At 46.3% G+C, this 24,371-nt stretch overlaps 1 protein-coding gene across 1 annotated transcript in view; it reads right to left on the reverse strand.

The window, feature by feature from the left end:
* Positions 1-6,497: 6,497 nt before the first annotated feature.
* The window catches only part of SLC26A11 (solute carrier family 26 member 11), a 63,762-nt gene continuing 45,888 nt past the window's right edge, over positions 6,498-24,371 (reverse strand). The window contains exons 2-17 of the mRNA XM_075279409.1: positions 22,863-23,118; positions 22,185-22,377; positions 22,013-22,098; positions 17,830-17,909; positions 17,598-17,740; positions 17,336-17,511; positions 16,673-16,745; positions 16,033-16,083; positions 14,251-14,311; positions 14,121-14,176; positions 10,546-10,686; positions 8,795-8,922; positions 8,486-8,585; positions 8,276-8,409; positions 8,119-8,188; positions 6,498-7,034 (exon numbers count right to left, since the gene is read on the reverse strand). Coding sequence (XP_075135510.1) covers positions 6,973-7,034; positions 8,119-8,188; positions 8,276-8,409; positions 8,486-8,585; positions 8,795-8,922; positions 10,546-10,686; positions 14,121-14,176; positions 14,251-14,311; positions 16,033-16,083; positions 16,673-16,745; positions 17,336-17,511; positions 17,598-17,740; positions 17,830-17,909; positions 22,013-22,098; positions 22,185-22,377; positions 22,863-23,084 — 1,776 coding nt within the window. The 5' untranslated portion in view covers positions 23,085-23,118 and the 3' untranslated portion in view covers positions 6,498-6,972. The remainder of the gene's footprint in view (positions 7,035-8,118; positions 8,189-8,275; positions 8,410-8,485; positions 8,586-8,794; positions 8,923-10,545; positions 10,687-14,120; positions 14,177-14,250; positions 14,312-16,032; positions 16,084-16,672; positions 16,746-17,335; positions 17,512-17,597; positions 17,741-17,829; positions 17,910-22,012; positions 22,099-22,184; positions 22,378-22,862; positions 23,119-24,371) is intronic.

Below are 24,371 nucleotides of genomic sequence, written 5' to 3' on the forward strand. Positions count from 1 at the left end.
AGTCCATACCCAAGTAGTGCATTGGACCGCCTTCGACCTTTAGAACTGCGACAACATGCCATACAGGGCTGTGTAGTCATAGTCAGGACCAGTTTACAATGCTGTGTAGTCGTCGTCAGGATCAGTTTATGTAGTTGTTGTCAGGACCAGTTTACAAGGCTGTGTAGTCATAGTCAGGACCAGTTTACAAGGCTGTGTAGTCATAGTCAGGACCAGTTTACAATGCTGTGTAGTCGTCGTCAGGACCAGTTTACAAGGCTGTGTAGTCATAGTCAGGACCAGTTTACAAGGCTGTGTAGTCATAGTCAGGACCAGTTTACAAGGCTGTGTAGTCATAGTCAGGACCAGTTTACAAGGCTGTGTAGTCGTCGTCAGGACCAGTTTACAAGGCTGTGTAGTCATAGTCAGGACCAGTTTACAAGGCTGTGTAGTCGTCGTCAGGACCAGTTTACAAGGCTGTGTAGTCATCGTCAGGACCAGTTTACAATGCTGTGTAGTCGTCGTCAGGACCAGTTTACAAGGCTGTGTAGTCGTCGTCAGGACCAGTTTACAAGGCTGTGTAGTCGTACTCAGGACCAGTTTACAAGGCTGTGTAGTCGTACTCAGGACCAGTTTACAATGCTGTGTAGTCGTCGTCAGGAGCAATTTTGGGTGAAGATGGAAAAAGTTACATATTTACTTTCATAGGAATTCAATTATTAGTTATTAGGAGGCAGGTTGTAGAAAAGTTTGCAGTTGGTGGTTTGGCCAAAATCCCAAATGGTATACACAGGTCTTAGAGGACTCAGGATGTTCCAAGAAAACATTCCACCAAAAACCATTAGTCAACCTCTACAAGTATAGGAAAGTTTTACTGTTTTTCGCACCAAATTCTGCCCCTCCCATTTGCATGGTACTATAGTAATCTAGTTTTTTTCTGACTTGGAGCTTTACTTTTTCTGGCAGACCATGGCTTATTGCCAAATTGGAGTCAGAAATTTTTCCCTGACATGGCAATTGGCCAAAAGCCTCATTGGGATTTTTTAATTTTCCTCTGGATCAACACTATAGGGTTATAGGTTGGACTTGATGGACCTGTATCTTCAACCAATCTCATCTACTATGTAAAGATTCTGAGATGGTGGTTTGACCTGCAGACACCAAATCCCTGATGGCAGACACAGGTAGTGGAAGACCCAAGATGTACCAAGAAAACATTCCACCAAACACCATTTCCTCCACCAGTACAGTGAGGGATCATCGATTTTTGTTGCCTGTGCCAAATTCTACCCCTCTTTCAGCATGGCACAACAGAAATCTGTATCCATCTGGCCAACTTGCACTTTTCCCCAGTGGCTTCTTGTCTTTGTGGGTTTTTTGCATTCAGACATTTAAGTTTGAGTCACCATCATTGTTTGGCTCCGGTTTACGCCAGCCTTCATTCAGGACAACTTTTGACATCCACCTCAACGAGTTGTTTGCATCTACGGGATGTTTTTTCTCAATCCCATCATTTGTGGTAGATTTTCAACACTGTTACAAGGGCAAAAAGTTGGTAGTTTTTGAACACTCCAATGTGGATTCACACCAATGCTAAAAACTTTCTCACGTCATTTTATGCTGCATTCCTGGGTCAGGTGCCTAATGTCCGTACATTAGGTGAAGCTTGTAGTTCGGTGCCGTAAATGTCGTAACCTATATAGGGATTAACTCACCACTTTAGTCCATGCATCTATATCCATCAGCACCAGAGGCGACCCGCACATTTTTGATTTTCGGATTACTGAGGTCCATACAAAGAAGCCATGAGACGGAAGGTGTGAAGAGTCATAAACCATACATGGTCATCTAGGAACTTTGGGAAGGGAATATGCAAATAAGTGATCCTTAATGATATAACACATTCCTCAATTTATGCTTCCTTTTTGAGGGTGTGGACATGGCAGAGACATCTTGACTTGACAAATTTATTTCCATTCTGGCACATGGACGTGCACCTGATTCATTAGCAGGCCTGACCTAGATCTCTCTAGATCAGGTGTCTCTTGCACATGTCAGGCTCTTTGGCGTATGAAAATCTGGGAGCCGCAACAAGGTCCCGGAGGTGGAACTTGCATCTCTTGAGAACAGAGCTCAGGAGACCCCTGTCTTACATCTGCTGTGAAGAAATCGGTGGCCTTTCACATATCGTTCTGTCTATTTATAGTGAAACCTCTCCAAAAGTCACCTCGTTGAGAAGATCATCCCCTTACCCAGATCCCATTTTCTGTGATGGATTTTCAGTTTTCCATATTAACTGTCTGCTTTGAGAAGACCATTTTATACAACTTTGGGTGGTCGTCACTAAGATGTCTCATTGTATTTCCGTGGAAGTAAGGCCCCATTCAGTGGTAGTTTTCAGGTTAGTATTTATTGGTAATCAAAAAACATAAATGGAACCTAAACATATGAGAGATGCACATTTTTCGATTACGGCTTTTCTCTGTTTGATGCCCAAGTTTTCATAATTTTCGATAGAAGTGAAATGAGAGAGCCGTGCATGCATGAAAGTGTTTCCAAAGAATGTTCTCTAAGCATCTAAATAACCCAGAATTGTCAGGAGCAACCTGATGAGACCCAGACAGAGGGGAGGCCTGGCAGTCCCGGGTAGCTTGCAGTACTACTTTGGCTGCAATAGCCGTGCGAATCCTGGACTGGCACCGTTCTACTCACTCCAAACTCTGGGTTTCCCTGGAAGAGGTCCTGAGCCCTGTCCTCATTCTCCCATCGCTACATTCACGCCATTGGTCAAAAAGGAATTCTCTGGCGCTGCCTTACATTGCACACTGTGTACTTGGTATGTACTTGGCAACTTGTTCGCTTATTTCTGAACAATGGGCCGCTGACTCTATCATGGAGAACCCAGACTTTCCAGATGCTCTTCGCTCATTCTTGCTCTCACCGTATTGGTCGTCCACCACTTAGGTTCCTTCAAGTAACAACTCAGTCCTCCGTCTTCCCTTACACAACACTCCCATTGATATGCTCCTTCCTGCCCCATTCTCTGCTCCTCCCCACCTCTATTATTTTATTGCATTGATACCATTGTATAATCTTATCTTCATGGCATGTTTTTCGATTTTCTTTGCATGCCATTTTCTATCTAAAGAAATCCCGAATTCTTCTTCTTTTCCCGCCGACCATTACAACACGCTGTCCCTTCCTGTACGGCAGAGATCACTTTTCAGTAGCCGTCTCATTACCATTGCTGACAGGATTACAATGAAAGATAACACAGGAACTGACTATAGGTGATGGGACTAGCTAATCCCATTAATGGTAATGAGTCGTCACCAGACTACAGGTTCCTATGGGCCATGTGACTACTGTAAAGTATACCAGACCCACCATGCTACCTAACCAGTTTGACTTTGGACCACTCCCAAGGACGCTAAGTGGCCTACCTAGTATTCACCCATTCATGGAAATGTGTTGCCAGAAAATGACCATTTTAAGTTAAGTTTTGTCAAATATATTTTTGATATTTTTTTGGTCCCCAGCTCTGCTCCATCCTATAACACGACTGTACCAGACACCCTGCGGGGCGTAACCCTTTGTTGTTACTTTTGTGTTCTCCTGCGTTTTTATTTAGCCCGTGGGAACTTTTGCCCCTTCATCCAGACGACTTTTTCCAAGGTCATTGGAACATTGAGAAGGTCCAACTTGCCATCTCTATTCTAGCTCATCCCTCGAGTGTTGGATGGAGTTGAGGACTTGGCTCTGTGCAGTCGGTCATGTTCTTCTACCTCAAACTCCCCCAACCAGAACTTATTTAGCGTTCTATCATTCCTACGTATATATACACAAGGTATTGATGTGATGTCATAGACCTGTTATGACGTACAACATGGTGACACAAGAAACTGACGATGGACCGATACTATTAGATATGGCTGATGGGTCCACACCTTGGTGCTATGTGTGAGGTCACCACCGGAGTCCTATGGAAAGGATCCCAGGTCGCAAACTACCATGTACTATGAACCCAAGTTTGCGATTTCTCATGACTTTTGATTAAAAAAAATCCAAATATTTTGGGAAACCACTTTATTTTCAAGTTTTTAGGACAATTTTGATCATTGCACATTTTTGTATTTACAAAACATTCAGTCCATCCCGTTATCATCCAGGCCGGATGTTCTTTTCCTTGGAGATTAATTCCTCCACGTAGAAAGTCATTGATGTTTATATCAGAGATTTCGCCGCGTTCCAGGCGCTTTGTTCTCTTTCTAAAACATTTCCTTTAATAGTTTAGCCATATAAAACGGAGGTCGATTTTATGTCATCAGTCTCGGGGTTTATCATAAAAAGTACATTGTAAAATTACAGAATAATACGGAATATTCTGCGGCCTCTAAACATAAACTGTACGAGGGTAGTCTGAAGAGGGTCCGACCACCACATGTAGATGGCAACACTCGTCAACCAAAATTGGGGAATGTGTTCGCGCATGCGCTGGAATGTACTCACAAAAATTTCAGCCATTTTGCACCGGCGGTTTTTCTTTGACAGTCGTTGTAGTGAGTCGATGTGAAAATGGATAAAATCGAATATCGAGGTGTCATTAGAGATTTGTTTTTGAAAGGCAATACGCCTTCGCAAATTAAAGGGATTCTACCATTAAAAAACTTTTTTCTAGGTAACACGTTGGAATAGTCTTTAGAAAGGCTATTCGTCTCCCACCTTTGGAAGTGATCTCCACCGCACCGTTCGTTCAAAATACCGGTTTGTACCGGTATGCTAATTAGTTCTCTCGCAGCGATGGGGGCGTCCCCAAGCGCAGGAGATGTAATGGGGGCGTCCCCATTGCTGCTCGAAAACCGACTCCACGCCGCCTCTATCTTCTTCTGCATCCTCCCCTTCCTTCTTCGGCTTGATGTCGGACGCCTGCGCAGTACGCTCTGTTCGGCAAACTTCGCCGAACGTACTGTGTATGCCCGCGGACACAGTGCCGACACCGCAATTTCGCGCATGCGCAGTACGTTCGGCGAAGTTCGCCGAACAGAGCGTACTGCGCAAGCGTCCGACGTCAAGCCGAAGAAGGAAGGGGCGGATGCAGAAGAAGACAGAGACGGCGCTAGAGTCGGTTTTCGAGCAGCAATGAGGACGCCCTCATTGCATCTCCTGCACTGGGGCCCGCCCCCATCGCTGCGAGAGAACTAATTAGTATACCGGTACAAACCGGTATTTTGATCGAACGGCGCGGTGGAGATCACTTCCAAAGGTAGGAGACGAATAGCCTTTCTAAAGGCTATTCCGACGTGTTACCTACAAAAAAAAGTTTTTTTAATGGTAGAATCCCTTTAAAGGACGAGTTGGACACTGTGTACAGGGACTCTGCACCATCATGTACCACCGTCAAATTTTGGGCAGCTGAATTTAAACATGGCCGTACCAGCTTGGTTGACGATGAATGTTCGGGATGGCCAAAAACCGCAACCACGAACGAAAACATTGCTCAAGTTCACCAAATGGTGCTAAAGAGCCTCTGCTATCTCTCTAACCTTCATTCAACGGTTCTCTAGCACCATTTGGTGAACTTGAGCAATGTTTTTGTTCGTGGTTGCAGTTTTTGGCCGTCTCGAACGTTCATCGTCAACCAAGCTGGTAGGGCCATGTTTAAATTCATCTGCCCAAAATGTGACGGTGGTACATGATAGTGCAGAGTCCCCGTACACAGCGTCCAACACGTCTTTAATTTGCGAAGGTGTATTGCCTTTCAAACACAAACATCTAATGACAGCTCGATATTCGATTTTATCCATTTTCACAAAATCACTCGCATCGACTCAATTCAACGACTGCTGGTGCAATATGGCTGAAATTTTTGCGAGTACATTCCAGCGCATGCGCGAACACATTCCCTAACTTTGGTTGACGAGTGTTGCCATCTACATGTGGAGGTCGGAAACTTTTCAGACGACCCTCGTATTTCAGACACAATAAACCTGTTACCTTCGGCTTCTACTTTTTGTTTTGACACAGTTTTTGTTGTTCTATAAAACACATGTAAAAAATATTAAAAATCGCTTAGAAATACTTACAATATTGTGTATCAAGTAAGATTATTACAGAAATCTGACACGTGTTTGGCTCGGTTCACTTAACAGAATTTTGGTGCGGAATTTGGTGTGGTCGCAAAAAACCCAAAAAAACCTCTAAATACCAGCTGCAAAAAAACTAGTGTTTTTTCTGCGTCCTGTTCATTTCGATGGGATCTGCAAAGCGGAATTTGCCTGAAAATAGGTCTTGGTATAAATGAACACATCTGAATATAGAAGACTCCTCTATTGAACGTGAAGTCTACAACAGAAACTTCCGGCTGAATCTTACGATTTCCTCCGCAAAACTGTGCAATTGAAGTTTAGAAATTTGCAAGCAGATCAGCTCTTGTGACGTTCAGCTCAACAAATTCACGGCAAAGAACCTGCACAAAGTGTGAACACAATTATAGGAGTCATTAAAAGGGGTTGTCCACGAGTTTAATCTACCTTCCTCTGGTGGTTTCTTCTTGCTACACCCAGACGTCCCAGGCTGGTTCTGATCAAGGTCACGTTATGGAACCAGTAACGAAGAGGAAGACATGACACTATGGGGGCAACCTGGGGAGAGGTGGGGCATGAAAATATGGGGGAAACCTGGAGGAGGGTCATGAAAATGTTGGTTTCCATATAATCCTGCCATACAATTCCGCATAACACTCCTATAAGGTATCCTTGGGTAGAAGCATCTTAGTAACCAGGTATGGAAACCCTTATTGGTTAGGCCGTCTTATACCCCAACATAAGCAAATACCAAGATGGTAGAATTCAGTAGAAAAAAAAGTCAAGGCAATCCACCATGAATCCAGAAGCTTCTGTCAGCCCGACCTTACTTGTTATGTAACCCAGTTGGCCGGAGTAAGGGCCGGTACCGTGTACTCCGATATCTCCAGGATCGGGGAGACATTCTCACCTAGGACGCCTCTTTATTGCGGAGTAAGGGCTGTATACTTCCATCATCATAGAGATCCTGCGCTGTGGACAGAGAGAAATACAATGATAGCCACGACACGGGGCAAATATTCATCCAAGTGGGGCAAATATTTATCCAAGTGGGGCAAACTCCATCTTGTCCCCATGTGTCGGGAATGTTGCATCTATCCATTTCCACCGACATATTGTCTGCACCTTCTGCCGCCATGTACAGGTGTAAGCGGCGAGTTATACGGAAGAGGCTCCAGTCCTGCCCCTACAATACAAACTACAGGAAATGCGCAAAAATGTCCCTGAGAACTTCCCACCCCTTCATCTCCTTCTTCTTTTGGTCCAATTTTGCCTCATAATATAGTTAAAACAGAAATATATGTATATAAAAAAAATCTTCTCCAGGTGTCCCAGAGCTCAGCCATGTCCTCCTGTGCCTAGCTGTAAGATAACTGGCTGCAGCAGGAGCCTCCCCCCCACTTCCCATTCCTGCCTGCCAAAGTATTCTTAAGCCACATCCCTTTGGTTAATTCCCACCCCTTTAGTTAATTCCCACCCCTTTGGTTTAGCCCCACCTCTTCGCCAGTCTTCAGCTGAACATGGAGCAGGATAAAATCGTTTCTTCTCTGAAGGATTTCTACAAGACTACTTGTATCAGGATGACCTAGAGCAGATTGTTAAAGCGGACCTTTCACCAACTCTACCATCTCCAGTTAGCATCTGGTAATAGACACAGCTCCGCTGATTCTGGCACAGGTGGAATTTTTTCTCTAGCCCCCGCCATTACTGAGCAATCAAGGTTGTTAGTTTTGGTCTACAAGAGAGGACAGAAGTGTCCATATGGTGGGGGACTGACTAATGGACATCCACCAGGCCAGGAGGAGGATATCAAACATGTACGCCACCATTCCATTCAACTCTATGGGTCTGAGCACTGGCAGTCCCAAAAAGAAGTCAGAATTTGTGCCTCGTCCGTCACTCACACCCTTACGTTTACCCATTTTTCCTGTGTCCAACAGATCAATTTCACAGATTGATCATTCCCTTACTATATGCCATCTTGGAGAGATCTTATCGCAGTAAGATATTCTGTGTTATCCACTGGTTTTAATGTTATGGCCGATCGATGTATTACCTGCCGCCATGTTCTGAGGATGCAGAAAGTCTTTGAGATTCGCTGCCAGTAAGGTCTGAAGGATGTCCGGCTATAAAGTATGACAAGAAAATCTCAGGACAAGGCTACACCTTGGAATAAAACGATTGTAAATGATAAAACTTTTCCGTGCAAATACCTGAAGTCCGGTAAAAAGCAGCGCTCGGCCCTGAGACTGGAACTCGTGTTGTAGCTCGCGAAGAGTCATCACGACGGTATAATCTAGCACGCTCACGTGGGTAAAATCCAGGACTACGGACTGCGGTAAGGAATCTGTGCGGAAGGTGATAGAAATGGAATATCTGCACCGGGCTCTGTTCACATTAGTATCAGGAATACTTTTACGTACCTGTAAACGCCTTCTCATGGACAGCGTCCCTCAAATATTCCACCGACGGGAAGCTCAGACCGCTCATGATCATCAGAGTTAAGCCGTTTGGATCGATCACCTGGGAAAGAAACCAGCACGATGAAAGATCAGGATCTGCATTACCTGATCCAGCCACTACACAGAGGACAGCGCTGTCTGCTTCCTGCTCCATTCTCCGCTCAGGACAGCTGATCGGCGGCGGTCCCGGGTGTCAGACCTCCGCTGATCAGACACTGCGAACTGAAATAACCTACAGAACTGCATTGACATATCTTTCACTTGCCATACCTTGATCTTGGGCCTTGCGATTGAAAAGCAGAGGATGATGAGTGAGGTCAGGATTCCCAACAGGATCCCGTACTGGATTTCCCAGAAGGACAGAAGAAAGGTGACCAGGAAAGGCAACAAGTCTATTTCTGAGGGAAGAGCAAACCCACATGGTGAGATGTGAGAGGCGCCCGCCAGCAAGGTGTACAATAAGCAATGCAGTCCTTAGGCACATGGCCGTATTGGGCCTAGATCATACATGAATCCAACAGTAAACCATTGTGCCAGACTCCATCATGCGCCGCATTACAGAGAGACCCACCATGGACCATGGCGATATCATATGGACCTTCAGCTCCTCAATATGGCGTCATGGGTACTATGTCCATGTCCATGAGGCCTTAAAGGGGACCTTTCACCACCTCCACCTCTTTGCATCTGTCAATAGGCGTCGCTCTGCTAATTTCGTTGCAGTTGGAATTTTTTCTCTAGCCCTCACCGTTCTTGAGCAATCATTGCTGTTAGTTTCAGCACAACTATGCTTCCTGCTGTTTGCTGGGCGTGTCCCCATCTTTCTACACCAGATTAGGACCACCCACTTGACAATACAGAGTATAACTGTGCCAAAACCAAAAGATATGATTGCTCGGGAACGGTGAGGGCTAGCGAAAAAATTCCAACTGCAGTGGAATTAGTAGAACAGCGCCTATAAAAGGATGCAAAGAGTTGGTGCAAATGGTGATGTGTCTACCTCCAAAAATTTTCATCCTTCAATAGGCCCTGCTCCACTCACTCTGGTGCAGTTGGAAGTTTTTCTCTAGCCCTCACCGTTTATGATCAATCATTTCTAATAGTTTTAGCACAATTACGCTCTCTACTCTCAGGTGGGCGGTCCCTGTCTGTCTGATCCAGCCCAGGACCGCCCACCTGACAGTAGAGAGCATAACTGTGCTTTCACTAACAACATTGATTGCTCAGGAATGGTGGGGGCTAGAGAAAAAATTCCAACTGCGCTGGAATCAGCAGAGCCTATGGAAGGATAAAAAGACTTGGTGAAGGTGGTGAGAGGTCCCCTTTAAGTCTCTGTCCTAAATACGATAACCTAGTTGTATATAATCCACACAGGATGGGCATGTAATCCATGGAAACATGTGACATTATACACGGCTTAGTCATGTGTCAGCTACAACAAATTCATTAAGAAAGCTCTATTTAGCGCAGTAAACAACTGAATTAACCCTTTAATGATGCAGCTTAGCCATTAAAGTTGAGAAACTTTTTTCCATTAATGTTTTATTTTTATTTTTCAAAAATTTACAACTTTTTTTTTCTTATTCCTTTAAAAATGACACGGTAACTTTTTTTTGCAAATATCTTTGTAAAATATCTCAGAAAAAAATGCTTCTTTCTCCTCCTCTCTCCTAAACTGACATTCACTCTAAAATCTCTGCAGACTGCAGCTTAGAGAAGTGTTAGATTACAAAAAAGTCAATGGAGAGGGAAGAGGAGAGCAGGAGCTGAGTGAGAGAGGAAGACAGGAAGAGGTTGATGGAACTAAGTGGAAGTTTCTATCCCACCCCAAGTGCTTTATTCACATCAGTACTGTTTAACACATATCCATATTCTCCTATACAACACATCTGACCGGAGAGTTGCTGAAAATTATACAGATCTATATTGTATTACATTATCAATACAGATGAGTCCCCCCCCCCCCCACCCCAAAGAAGGAAATCCCTCTTGTGCCGACCCTTTTACCTTTTCTTACTTACTTTTAACTCTCCACAATGTTTTGCAGATTCCCAAGTCAAACATGGGGGCCACAGCGCAGATGATAACTGCAGCGAGAGCAGCTTTGGGTATATAGAAGAATAGAGGAGTGAGGTACGCAAGTGAGAACAACACGAGCAGGCCTGCAAAGACACGGAACGTAGACATTGTATCATGGAACTCAATGCAGGCCCATAGCGGGACTGGGGTCACCATAGGCGCTTTGACCAAATTGGGGGTCCTGATACATTTCTATCGTACACATTATACATTTTTGCAGCAATTTGTCTTTTGTAGGGTCACACTGTCACGGGATGGTTAGAGTCTATACTATAGGCAATGTGTAATATATATTTCATGTGGAATGTATTCTCTAACCTGTTATATACATCAATGTGTAGTTGGCTGATTAGGGTCTAGTGTGTTAGCACATTGTATGCAAATACCTCTAACTAGTGAGGACAATGGGTGGAGATAATCTGATCAGTGTCTCCAAGAAGATGTTGGATGGTGCATTGTCCATAGTAGACAGGGAGTCTGCTCTCCTTGGTATAGGTGAGGGGGGGAAGGATCTGTGACTCAGCCCTTCCCACCCACAGATATAGGTGTAACAGTCTTAGTATATAGTTGTAGCTGGAGTTAGTATGTGTTAGCCGGCCTGTGCACAGCTCTGCAGAGAGCCAGGATATAGTTACAGGACCAAAGAACCAAAGTTATCATTGGATTGTGACTTCTGTGGACTTATTGTTATTACGGTTGATGTGACCGCCACCGGCTACTAACTTTGTGGATTACAATAAATTGCTGTTGTCTCCCGACCTCTTGCGTCCGTGTTGATTCAAGATATCCTCCGGAGGAAGACGTATACCTTTGCTCCGTGACAACTGGTGGCAGCAGTGGGATCAACAGCGGACAGCGAGATGGACTACAGCAGCTCAGCGATTAATGGAGCCACAACCTCAGAATACAGGAACTGGACTATGGCAAGTCTACAAGTAAGGGCCCGGGAACTAAACCTGAGTTACCAGGGAAGAACGAAAGATCAACTGATCGAGGCACTGGAGGAGATGACCCTGCAAAGCGACCATGAGGAGGGCTGCCCCCAGGAGACTGGAGAGATACGGGAGTGGCAGGTACAGACCCAAAAGAGCAGATGGGTTGTTTTGTATGAGGAGGAATTGGCAGTGCTGGGGCTAGGAGCAACTGCAGAGCAAAGGAGTAGAGCATTACAGAGGGCTCAGGAAACGGAGAAGGAGGAACAGAGAATGGCGCATGAAAAGGAAAGAATGGCGCATGAAAGGCGAATGGCTGAGATAACTACGAGGAATTATAATCAAACGCCGACCCCCAGCCCAACAGTGAGAGAACCACCATATGTCTCCCATAAACACTTCAAGACCTTTGATGAAGCGGCTGGGGATGTTGATGGATATTTTCAGGACTTCGAACACCAGTGCCGCCTGATGGAAGTCCCAGAGAAGGATTGGGTCCGGTATCTGGTGGGGCACCTACGAGATGGGGCTGCGGAAGCTCTCAGAGCCATGGACCCTAGTGATCAGCGGGACTATGAGGCCATTAAAAGAGCGGTGCAGAAGTATTATGCAGTCACTCCAGAGACCTACCGAGTTCAGTTCCGCTCTTTGTCTTACAATGGGGGAAGCTCCTTCCACATGTTCGCCCACAAGTTGAAGCAAGCATGCAAGCGCTGGCTAGAAGGAGAGGAGGCTGTCACAGTCAATAAGATCCTCCAAGTCATACTTAAGGAACAGTTCTTTTCCCAGTGCCCCGCTGAGATCCGTGAGTGGGTGCTGGAACGGAACCCAGCCACAGTTGAGCAAGCTGCTTCTCTTGCAGATGAGGGCCTGACCATCAAGCCGCAGTGGAAGAGGTTGTTTGCAGAGGAGCGGAAAACTACCACAGTCCGCCAGACACCCTTCATCCAGCCACCCACCTTTCGTGTCCGGCCTCAGGATTACAATTCCCCCTCTACCCCTGCCCCAGCCCATCGGCCTCCAGCTATGAACAACCCTGTCCCTAGACAACGACCTACTGGAAGAATGCTAGAGCGCAGATGTTTTGGGTGCGGGCGGCCTGGACATTTGCAAGCTAGTTGCCCTGTTAACATGGGGGCACGGGCCACCGTGGCATCCCGGCCTATTCACTACCTGGGAACCACCCCTAGGACAGAAAGTTTGGCCCCATTTCCAGATGACTCCATGAATGACCCATCTGTTCCACCTCCAGGGGTCTATGGGATTCAGCCTTCCGCCACACATCCCGCAAACCTTCAGCGGAAGCACTTGCAGGAGGTCCTACTGGATGGCCGAACAGTTGTTGGATTCCGAGACTCGGGAGCTTTCCTAACGGTAGCGGACCCCCGAGTGGTTCGACCTGAGGCCCTAGAGGAGGGCCCTGGCATTTCTATCGAGTTGGCAGGAGGTACTCGGAAACGTATTCCTAAAGCTACCGTGGAACTCGACTATGGTTATGGACCAAAACGATGCACAATTGGTGTGATGAGCGGGCTGCCGGCCGATGTTCTGTTAGGCAACGATGTTGGAAATCTACAGTGCCACTTTGTGGGAGCAGTGACCCGAAGCCAAGCTCAGAGAGACGCCAACATGGATCCACCGGATTTTCTGCCAGATGCCAGCCCTTCAACTCTACAACTTTACCATTCAGTACCGCCGAGGGAGCCAACACCAGAACGCGGATGGGTTATCCCGGCAGGAGGACATATGAGCTATAGAGACTGATGTGCATTCCCCAATTTACCTGTGTAGGCCAATTGTGTCATGCACATGTTTTGAGAGGGGGAGGGGTTGTCACGGGATGGTTAGAGTCTATACTATAGGCAATGTGTAATATATATTTCATGTGGAATGTATTCTCTAACCTGTTATATACATCAATGTGTAGTTGGCTGATTAGGGTCTAGTGTGTTAGCACATTGTATGCAAATACCTCTAACTAGTGAGGACAATGGGTGGAGATAATCTGATGAGTGTCTCCAAGAAGATGTTGGATGGTGCATTGTCCATAGTAGACAGGGAGTCTGCTCTCCTTGGTATAGGTGAGGGGGGGAAGGATCTGTGACTCAGCCCTTCCCACCCACAGATATAGGTGTAACAGTCTTAGTATATAGTTGTAGCTGGAGTTAGTATGTGTTAGCCGGCCTGTGCACAGCTCTGCAGAGAGCCAGGATATAGTTACAGGACCAAAGAACCAAAGTTATCATTGGATTGTGACTTCTGTGGACTTATTGTTATTACGGTTGATGTGACCGCCGCCGGCTACTAACTTTGTGGATTACAATAAATTGCTGTTGTCTCCCGACCTCTTGCGTCCGTGTTGATTCAAGATATCCTCCGGAGGAAGACGTATACCTTTGCTCCGTGACACACACCCTTCACACCCCACACGGATTGCTGAGCCTTGTGTCCATGACCCTGTCACCAGTTAACCAGATGTCATTTCAAGGACCACTTTTGGTGGGTACAAGCCACTGCATACCAGGGACACCCCATTTAAGGGATCCAGATCCTTACAGTTCTTGTGCTCCTTGGTTGCCGCTTACCTGTGAGGATGCCACCGGCGGGGGTGCACGCTCCGGTCTGAGAATTCAGGGCTGTCCTAAATACAAGAACAACATCAGAGCGAGAACTCTCTGTTCATGGCGACTTTATAGACATTTACGATTCTCTCACCTCCCAAAGCTTCCTGTTACAGGAAAGGCCGAGAGGAAGGAGCCCAGAAAATTAGTGAGCCCTAGGAGGAGGAAAATAGTCAAAACTTACAGATATATCCTAATGAAAGTAGCTTCAACATGCACCCCCTACTATACCTGAATGGTGCAGGTGAATATAAGAAATTGGCAATATATCTTATTAACTCCCTAACTGGCACATTAAAATTGCAAAAACTCTCCCGAAATTGTCCCTCTTTTATTGCAGATTTTGTATTTATAGCTCCAGTAAATATTCCTGGCACATAACTGTGATAGACACCTATCTCTGATAATATTCAGATTTAACTTCATACACAGAAGTCTATGGAGAGGGAGGAGAAGGAGGTGTCTGCTCCCCGCTCGTAAGCAATTTATTGGTTTAGCGTGTACAGTGGAGGATCACTATCTTACTAGATATAGTAGAGTTATGTGAACTCTCTCACTCACAGTGTATTGGAGTGTCTTTTACAGCAGCGCCTCCTCATCTTTCCATAGACTTCTACGTAGGGGGGTTAAAGAATAATTCTTCCTTCTCCAGTTAGCAGGATTTTTCCTTGACCTTCCCTTTACTCAGACCCCTATCTTTAATAACATCCGTATTCAGATTCATACACAGAAGTCTATGGAGAGGGAGAAGGAGACTGCTGTGGACTTGTAAACAATTTATTGGTTCAGTGAGTAGAGTGGCAGACAATGATCTTACAAGATATAGTAGCGTTATGTGGGCTCTCTCACTCACAGTGTAGTGGAGTGTGTCTTTTACAGCAGCGCCTCCTCCTCTTTCCATAGACTTCTATGTAAGATGTAACTCAGCCTGATAAGTGGAGAAGGAAGCATTATTCATTAATAAGATATATTACATAGTTTCTTACATTCATCTGTACTATCCATTTATAAGAAGTGGTTTTACAATTGGAGCGACACTTTAAAGAGATTCTACCACTGAATAGCAATTTTTTCTGCTTTAGACTTCAGCTGCAACCTCCCCTTCTCTGTCATCTTCCTTCTGCGTCAGCTCTGACGCCTGCGCAGTCGGCTCTGCCAGCGAGACACTAGTAGAGCCAACAGCGCATGCCGGCTGGCGGTTATATTTTCACACGCGCAGTACGCTCCTCAAAGACTTCGCCGAACTGCGCATGCTCAGTAAGGTCTATATAGACCCCCGACGCGTGAGTGAAGTCATCCAGGCTTCGGAGGGTCTGTACAGCCCTTACTGAGCATGCGCAGTACGCTCTGTTCGGCAAAGAATTCGAGGAGCGTACTGTGCGTGCGCGCAATTGCGGCCTCGAAAATATGGCCGCCGGCCATCATGCGCAGTCGGCTCTACAAGTGTCTCGCTGGCAGAGCCGACTGCGCAGGCATCGGAGATGACGCAGAAGGAAGACGACAGAGAAGGGGAGGATGCAGCTGAAGGAGGCGTCGCTGGAGAGAGTTCTCGTGCAGCAGTGGGGACGCCCCCATTGCTGCGAGAGAACACATTAGTAAAAAAACGGGATTTCTAAGGAACGGCGCCGCAGAGACCAAGTCTAAAGGTAAGAGACGAATAGCCTTTCTATAGGCTATTCCAACGTCTAAAGCAGGAAAAATAGCTATTTAGTGGTAGAATCCCTTTAAAGCACACACATCTCCTGCCATGAACCTTTTGAAGGAACTATAAGTGGACATTGCTACCGACCTGCACCATCAACCTTTGTGTCTCATGATGGTCATGAAATAAAACATAAAATATACAAATAATGGCAAAATGTCTTCTGGAGGTTACCTATGGCCAGCAGCTCCTGGTTTGTGTTGATTCTGTAGTTATTCTGAGATGCTGCAAAAAAAAAAAAAAAGTGTAAAATAATAAAAGTAACAAAAACGACAAACATGTCTTGTTCACGTAACACTCTATTATGGCCATAAACTAGCTTATAAGAACGTGTAAGAAAACGATCATAGATGGGCTGAAGAACGAGACTGTCGATTAGCTGCATTCACTTGTAAACCTTGTGCTGACTGTGTAGAGTAAAACCTAGTAGCTGCACCAGCCAACATTTATTATAAAAACCTATTACAAGTGGGGGTTTTTAACCCGAAAATAAATGTAAACCAATATGTAATGCTACAGAAGCTCTAAAGTTGTACATAGCCTTTAAGGACTAGTGAAAGATTTTGGGCACCAAAGGATACTCAAAAACTATAATGGAGGCCAATAGAGAAGGCCAATCCACTTGGACTCAGCTGTTATACCCACCAGTCCGATTGTATTATGTATATGGGGGGGCATCTGAATTTCATACTTTGTTCTAAAGGAAAATAATTAGTCTCCCCTCTGAGAATACATGCATGCTCGGCCGAACTAGGTGTGTATGTCTATGGAAGGATCAAGTGGAATAGTCATCGGTCAAATGAGTGTTACTTACCAAAGGCTCGAGCAATGGCCACACTTTCTAATAATCCCATCATTGGAATGATGAATAGTCCAGCTCCAATATCCTGTTAGAGAAATAGGATTAAGGGGATTAAAGGGATAGGACGGGGTTAAAGGGGTTACCCAGGAATTTTTACGTTATGGTCAGTCATTAGGATAAAAATCTCACTGGAGGGGGATTGAACCATTCACCACACTGACCAGATGCTAGCAGGTGTCCCCAGCCTTTGCACTGAGCCAGAAGCAATTAGCTCAGTGCTCCGTATAGTGGCCAAACACAGGTACTGCAGCTCCCATTGAAGTCAATAGGAGCTGAGTTGCAGTAACAAAGCCCACCATATAGAGCCATCGACTTCCGACTCAGTGCACTGTATAGTATACAGACCAGACGGGCCTCCAAATAGCTGATCCACTTGGGGTTGTCCACCAGCCCCCACCTATTGGATATTTCCCCAAAAAACCTGATTTCAGGATATTCTGTCACAGGATGTCTATCCTATAGGTGGCCCCACAGTGGTTGTGTTATGTATTATAGCCTGTCAATGATTTTGTTAGCATGTGATGATAATGTATCAAGTTTGTTTCATGATAAACTGGAGTTCTAAACCAAATCCGAGCTTAGGTCATGGCGGGCACGTCTGTACATCTCACCTACCTGAGCCATTTCACTGAATGTGACGGTGCGGTTGTCAATCTTCTCTGAGAAAGGAGGCAGCTGGAACTCGGGGAGACCTTCTGCCGTCTTCCCAGTCAGGATGAAAGGCTCTAAGCCCATGACATGGAAGGAGTAGGCCACGAGCCCTGCGGCCACTACCACGATAGCATTGCGGGCTGTAACGTACAGAGATGATCACATCAGTGCTGTATACCGGCGCGGCTCAGAGTCCTGGTCAGTGTCCATCACCGATAGAACCTACCTGTGGTAGTCACCCAGACAATGATGTAGCAGAGCCGATAACACCTCGGCATTCCTCTATACACCCTTGGAAAATGCTCCTTCATGAATTTCAAGGCCATGAGAAAGGTGATGCAAAGAAAACCAAGAACGGCATCACCGAGTCTAAGAAATGGAAAAACACAAAATCTGTAGAACTCAATGGAAAACCACTAAATAAAACGGAAATTGTCGTATAAAATGACGGGATAAACCTGATGGTCGGAAGCTTGTGAAACGTCTCATAGACTTGTAAGATGAACTGACGAGGAATATCCTTCAGGCCCAGAAGATTCTGAAAGAAAGAAAAAAATCTTCATCTCGAGGGTTAAACAAAAATTGATAAAGATTTATAGCTAGACGTTAAGACTAGAGATGAGCGAACACTAAAATGTTCGAGGTTCGAAATTCGATTCGAACAGCCGCTCACTGTTCGAGTGTTCGAATGGGTTTCGAACCCCATTATAGTCTATGGGGAACATAAACTCGTTAAGGGGGAAACCCAAATTCGTGTCTGGAGGGTCACCAAGTCCACTATGACACCCCAGGAAATGATACCAACACCCTGGAATGACACTGGGACAGCAGGGGAAGCATGTCTGGGGGCATAAAAGTCACTTTATTTCATGGAAATCCCTGTCAGTTTGCGATTTTCGCAAGCTAACTTTTCCCCATAGAAATGCATTGGCCAGTGCTGATTGGCCAGAGTACGGAACTCGACCAATCAGCGCTGGCTCTGCTGGAGGAGGCGGAGTCTAAGATAGCTCCACACCAGTCTCCATTCAGGTCCGACCTTAGACTCCGCCTCCTCCGGCAGAGCCAGCGCTGATTGGCCGAAGGCTGGCCAATGCATTCCTATGCGAATGCAGACTTAGCAGTGCTGAGTCAGTTTTGCTCAACTACACATCTGATGCACACTCGGCACTGCTACATCAGATGTAGCAATCTGATGTAGCAGAGCCGAGGGTGCACTAGAACCCCTGTGCAAACTCAGTTCACGCTAATAGAATGCATTGGCCAGCGCTGATTGGCCAATGCATTCTATTAGCCCGATGAAGTAGAGCTGAATGTGTGTGCTAAGCACACACATTCAGCACTGCTTCATCAAGCCAATACAATGCATTAGCCAGTGCTGATTGGCCAGAGTACGGAATTCGGCCAATCAGCGCTGGCCAATGCATTCTATTAGCCCGATGAAGTAGAGCTGAATGTGTGTGCTAAGCACACACATTCAGCACTGCTTCATCAAGCCAATACAATGCATTAGCCAGTGCTGATTGGCCAGAGTACGGAATTCGGCCAATCAGCGCTGGCTCTGCTGGAGGAGGCGGAGTCTAAGGTCGGACCTGAATGGAGACTGGTGTGGAGCGATCTTAGACTCCGCCTCCTCCAGCAGAGCCAGCGCTGATTGGCCGAATTCCGTACTCTGGCCAATCAGCACTGGCTAATGCATTGTATTGGCGTGATGAAGCAGTGCTGAATGTGTGTGCTTAGCACACACATTCAGCTCTACTTCATCGGGCTAATAGAATGCATTGGCCAATCAGCGCTGGCCAATGCATTCTATTAGCGTGAACTGAGTTTGCACAGGGGTTCTAGTGCACCCTCGGCTCTGCTACATCAGATTGCTACATCTGATGTAGCAGTGCCGAGTGTGCATCAGATGTGTAGTTGAGCAAAACTGACTCAGCACTGCTAAGTCTCTGCATTCGCATAGGAATGCATTGGCCAGCCTTCGGCCAATCAGCGCTGGCTCTGCCGGAGGAGGCGGAGTCTAAGGTCGGACCTGAATGGAGACTGGTGTGGAGCGATCTTAGACTCCGCCTCCTCCAGCAGAGCCAGCGCTGATTGGTCGAGTTCCGTACTCTGGCCAATCAGCGCTGGCCAATGCATTCTATTAGCCCGATGAAGTAGAGCTGAATGTGTGTGCTTAGCACACACATTCAGCTCTACTTCATCAGGCTAATAGAATACATTGGCCAATCAGCGCTGGCCAATGCATTCTATTAGCTTGATGAAGCAGAGTGTGCACAAGGGTTCAAGCGCACCCTCGGCTCTGATGTAGCAGAGCTGAGGGTGCACAAGGGTTCAAGTGCACCCTCGGCTCTCCTACATCAGAGCCGAGGGTGCGCTTGAACCCTTGTGCAGCCTCGGCTCTGCTACATCAGAGCCGAGGGTGCGCTTGAACCCTTGTGCACACTCTGCTTCATCAAGCTAATAGAATGCATTGGCCAGCACTGATTGGCCAGAGTACGGAATTCGGCCAATCAGCGCTGGCCAATGCATCCCTATGGGAAAAAGTTTATCTCACAAAAATCACAATTACACACCCGATAGAGCCCCAAAAAGTTATTTTTAATAACATTCCCCCCTAAATAAAGGTTATCCCTAGCTATCCCTGCCTGTACAGCTATCCCTGTCTCATAGTCACAAAGTTCACATTCTCATATGACCCGGATTTGAAATCCACTATTCGTCTAAAATGGAGGTCACCTGATTTCGGCAGCCAATGACTTTTTCCAATTTTTTTCAATGCCCCCGGTGTCGTAGTTCCTGTCCCACCTCCCCTGCGCTGTTATTGGTGCAAAAAAGGCGCCAGGGAAGGTGGGAGGGGAATCGAATTTTGGCGCACTTTACCACGTGGTGTTCGATTCGATTCGAACATGGCGAACACCCTGATATCCGATCGAACATGTGTTCGATAGAACACTGTTCGCTCATCTCTAGTTAAGACTTTGTTCACACTTGCATCGAGGTTTCCAATAAAAGAGTATTCCGGACTTTTAAACATACGCTTAAAATAAGTCATGGACTGAAGATCGTGGGGGTCCGACACCCCTCCCGAAGTCCCACTTCACATGCCATGTCATACCTCCCAACCGTCCCGATTTCCGCGGGACATTCACGATTTGGGTGACGTGTCCCGCGGTCCCAGTTGGAGGGAGGTATGTCCCGATTTCAACTCAGATCCGCGTCCAGAGGACGCAGATCTGAGTTGAACACATACGGGGCTGAAGCAAGGAGTTGTCACAGTTCAGCTCCTCGCTTCGCCGCTGCACGCCGGCTACTGGCTTGTAGACGCGATGTGATGACGTCACATCGCGTCTACAACTGTGCGCGCGAGAGAGAGGCGAGGGAACGAGGAGAAGGTAAGTGTAATGTGTACACTGAGGAGGAACGTGAAACTGGGGGCAGATGGAGGAGAGGACGGCATGAAACTGGGGGCAGAGATGTGGGGACATGAATCTGGGGGCAGAGATGTGGGGACATGAATCTGGGGGCAGAGATGTGGGGACATGAATCTGGGGGCAGAGATGTGGGGACATGAATCTGGGGGCAGAGATGTGGGGACATGAATCTGGGGGCAGAGATGTGGAGACATGAATCTGGGGGCAGAGATGGAGGGACATGAATCTGGGGGCAGAGATGGAGGGACATGAATCTGGGGGCAGAGATGGAGGGACATGAATCTGGGGGCAGAGATGGAGGGACATGAATCTGGGGGCGGAGATGGAGGGACATGAATCTGGGGGGACATGAATCTGGGGGCAGAGATGGAGGGACATGAATCTGGGGGCAGAGATGGAGGGACATGAATCTGGGGGCAGAGATGGAGGGGACATGAATCTGGGGGCAGAGATGGAGGGGACATGAATCTGGGGGCAGAGATGGAGGGGACATGAATCTGGGGGCAGAGATGGAGGGACATGAATCTGGGGGCAGAGATGGAGGGACATGAATCTGGGGGCAGAGATGGAGGGACATGAATCTGGGGGCAGAGATGGAGGGACATGAATCTGGGGGAAGAGATGGAGGGGACATGAAACTGGGGGCAGATGAAGGGTGTATATGAAACTGGGGGCAGAGATGGAGGGGGGACATATAATTTACGGGTGACTGTAGGAGGAATATACTGTGTGCGGGCACATGAAAAATTAATGAGAATGGGCAGAGTCAACACAAAGTGGGCGGGGCTAAATTTTCCGCGGCGCGCAAGTTCTTCAAAAGTTGGGAGATATTCGCCATGTGACATCAAGTTCATTTGTCACATGACCTTATTACAACTCAGTCCCATCAGTCCCATTCAAATGATGAGATGAGCCGCAATACAAAGCGCGGCCACTATACAATGTATGGCACTGTTCGTAGTTAGCACTGAAGTGGCTGCAACACTCACCTGAAAGCTGCGGACCCGGGAACCCTCCCAATCTTTATGGACGACTTATCCTAAGGATAGGTCATCAATTATTTAGCCTGGAAAACCTTTTAAACCCCCAACCCCTAATTCATACAGGTGAAAGAATCCTGGTCTGATCAGTCCAGGAAAAGCGCCATACATTTCTTAGTGGCCGTGCCTGGTATTGCAGCTCATTCCATAGGCCACTACTAAATACATACCTTAACCTGACTAAATCCTATAGTGACCGCCGCAGCCGACGTAAAGGCTTTGATCACAGGATAGGAGATAAAATCCAGAAGGAAACCTGAAGTAAGAGAGGGCAGATAGTAAATACTTTAACCTAGGGTAAGGGTTACCGAAATGTTATAGAAGTGAGTGGTAGAAGTTTACCAAACTTAAACAGCCCCATCGCCAATTGTATGCAACCAGATAGGAAAGCCAGGAGGACGGCCAGTGACGCATCGCTAGACGTGTAGACAGACACCAGGAGGGACATTATGGCGGTGGGGCCTAACGTCACGTCCTTGGAGGTCCCAAACAGGCAATAAATAAAGCAGCCGACATAGGAGGAATACAGTCCGTACTGCCGAGAGAAGGAAGAGATGGGGTTAAATCATATCTCATGTTATAATCATGGTAAGGGGCTAGGACCCCCAAAAGATCCCTTCTTATTGGCTCAATATATAAATGTGTAAAGACGGCCATAAACCTGCTGCTGACCAAATTCAGTCGTGAAATCGATCAGCTGCTCCAGTCTGACTCGGGTGCTGGCACCTCTACAGTGTACAGAGGTGGAAACAGAGTGGTTCTGTCTCCTCTATAGTGACCATGATGAGGGCTGCAGCTCTGTTTACATTCAAGTAAATAGCAGGAGAGCTGCAGCACTCCAGCATGGTCCCTATACAGCCCAGGAGAGCTGATTAGTGTGGGGTCCAGGGGGTGCAAGTCCTAAGGATTGAAATTTTACACCCTCCTTTAAAATTGTCTTTATTTGCATAAAGATCCAAGAATAAACTCATGCCAGGTTGTCCCCTAAAAAATCAATGCATCAAAATACACCTCACCTACCTCAACAGGTAGCCCAGCAACCTCCGCATAAGCCAGGGCCTGTGGTACCACGGTCAGTCCTACAGTAAACCCAGCTATAAGGTCCAGCTGCAACCATTGTATAGAATACTGGGGCAACCAACACAGGAATGGCAAGGTCCTCCTCAGCGCCTCCCAGGAGCAGCATCGGCCGTATATTCGAGCGCCAACACCCCTGTCGTGCCAGCTCCCTGGCTGCTCCATCCCTGCCGGTGACTGTCACATCACTTACATGTTCCTGGGAGAAGAGAACAGGATAGAAACGTATATGTGAATAAAACACAGATTTAGTGAAGCTCTTCTGGACTTAAAGGGGTCTTCTGAAGCCATGATATCGATGCCCTGCCTTTAGAATAGTTCATGGATATCAGATTGGTGAAAGTCTGACCAGCTCCAGACAGCCTGAAAAATAAAATCTGAACAGAGCCGTTCATACTAACTGTTTGCACCTGGATTGCCCCTTTAAGGAGGATCTTTCACCACCTCTACCACTTCCAACTCTTTGCAGCCTTCAAGAGGCACCACTCCACTGATTCCGAAGCAGTTGGAATTTTTTCTCTAGCCCCCACCGTTCCTGAGAAATCAATACTGTTATTTTTAGTAGTATTATGCTCTCTCCTGTTAGGTGGGCGGTGCCTATCTTTCTACTTTAGTCTAGGACCGCCCACTAGAGAGTAGAGAGCTGAAAATTACAGAAATGATTACTCAGGAACGGTAGGGGCTAGAGAAAAAAATCCAACTGCACCAGAATCAGTGAAGCGGAGATTATTGGAGGATGTAAACACCTGTAATTAGTGACATGTCCCTCTTAACTGGACCTCGATGGCCACACATTAGATTAACATCTTCCTAAACCACCCATTTAAGCGGGGTCGGTCGACTATCTGCCGTGTATGGAAGCGTCTTGACAGACATGATAAATCTAATCCAATCCTTTCATTCTTAGGAGTCTAACATCAGTTTCATCCCTTCTCCCCATTCTGAACACACGCACCCTCGGCTAAATTTCAGTTACCAAACCCTCAGGCTATGAAACGATGCTTGTGTTTTACTGGTTCATTTCCTGAATTGTTTCTGGCCAGTTCCACAATGATAAACTAAAAAAATCACAAAAAAAAAAAATCACAAAAATTAAAAAAAAAAAAAAAAATTTACAAAAAAAAAAAAAAAATTCACAAAAATTACAAAAAAAAAAAAAAAATTTCAAAAATTCAACACAAGGGGATGTATAACATTCAATGTACAAAAAAACACAACAAAACTTTTTATATTATGTTATAAACATCAGGCCGAACTAGAAGGAAGTGTCATTGTAAGGAGATAATATCTGTGGTTTTACGCCGGTAATACGAGGCCTCGTTGTATCACAGATAGGACACTGAGTGCTGCGGCTAGGGCTGATAACATCTGACCACAGCCGGCCCGGACCCTAAAGACGGCCGGCGCAGGAAACCACTCACTGGACTGATTTTTGGAAAATCTCATTTACTA

Source organism: Leptodactylus fuscus, chromosome 6 (genome assembly GCF_031893055.1).
Source record: "Leptodactylus fuscus isolate aLepFus1 chromosome 6, aLepFus1.hap2, whole genome shotgun sequence".
Taxonomy (NCBI): Eukaryota; Metazoa; Chordata; class Amphibia; order Anura; family Leptodactylidae; genus Leptodactylus; species Leptodactylus fuscus.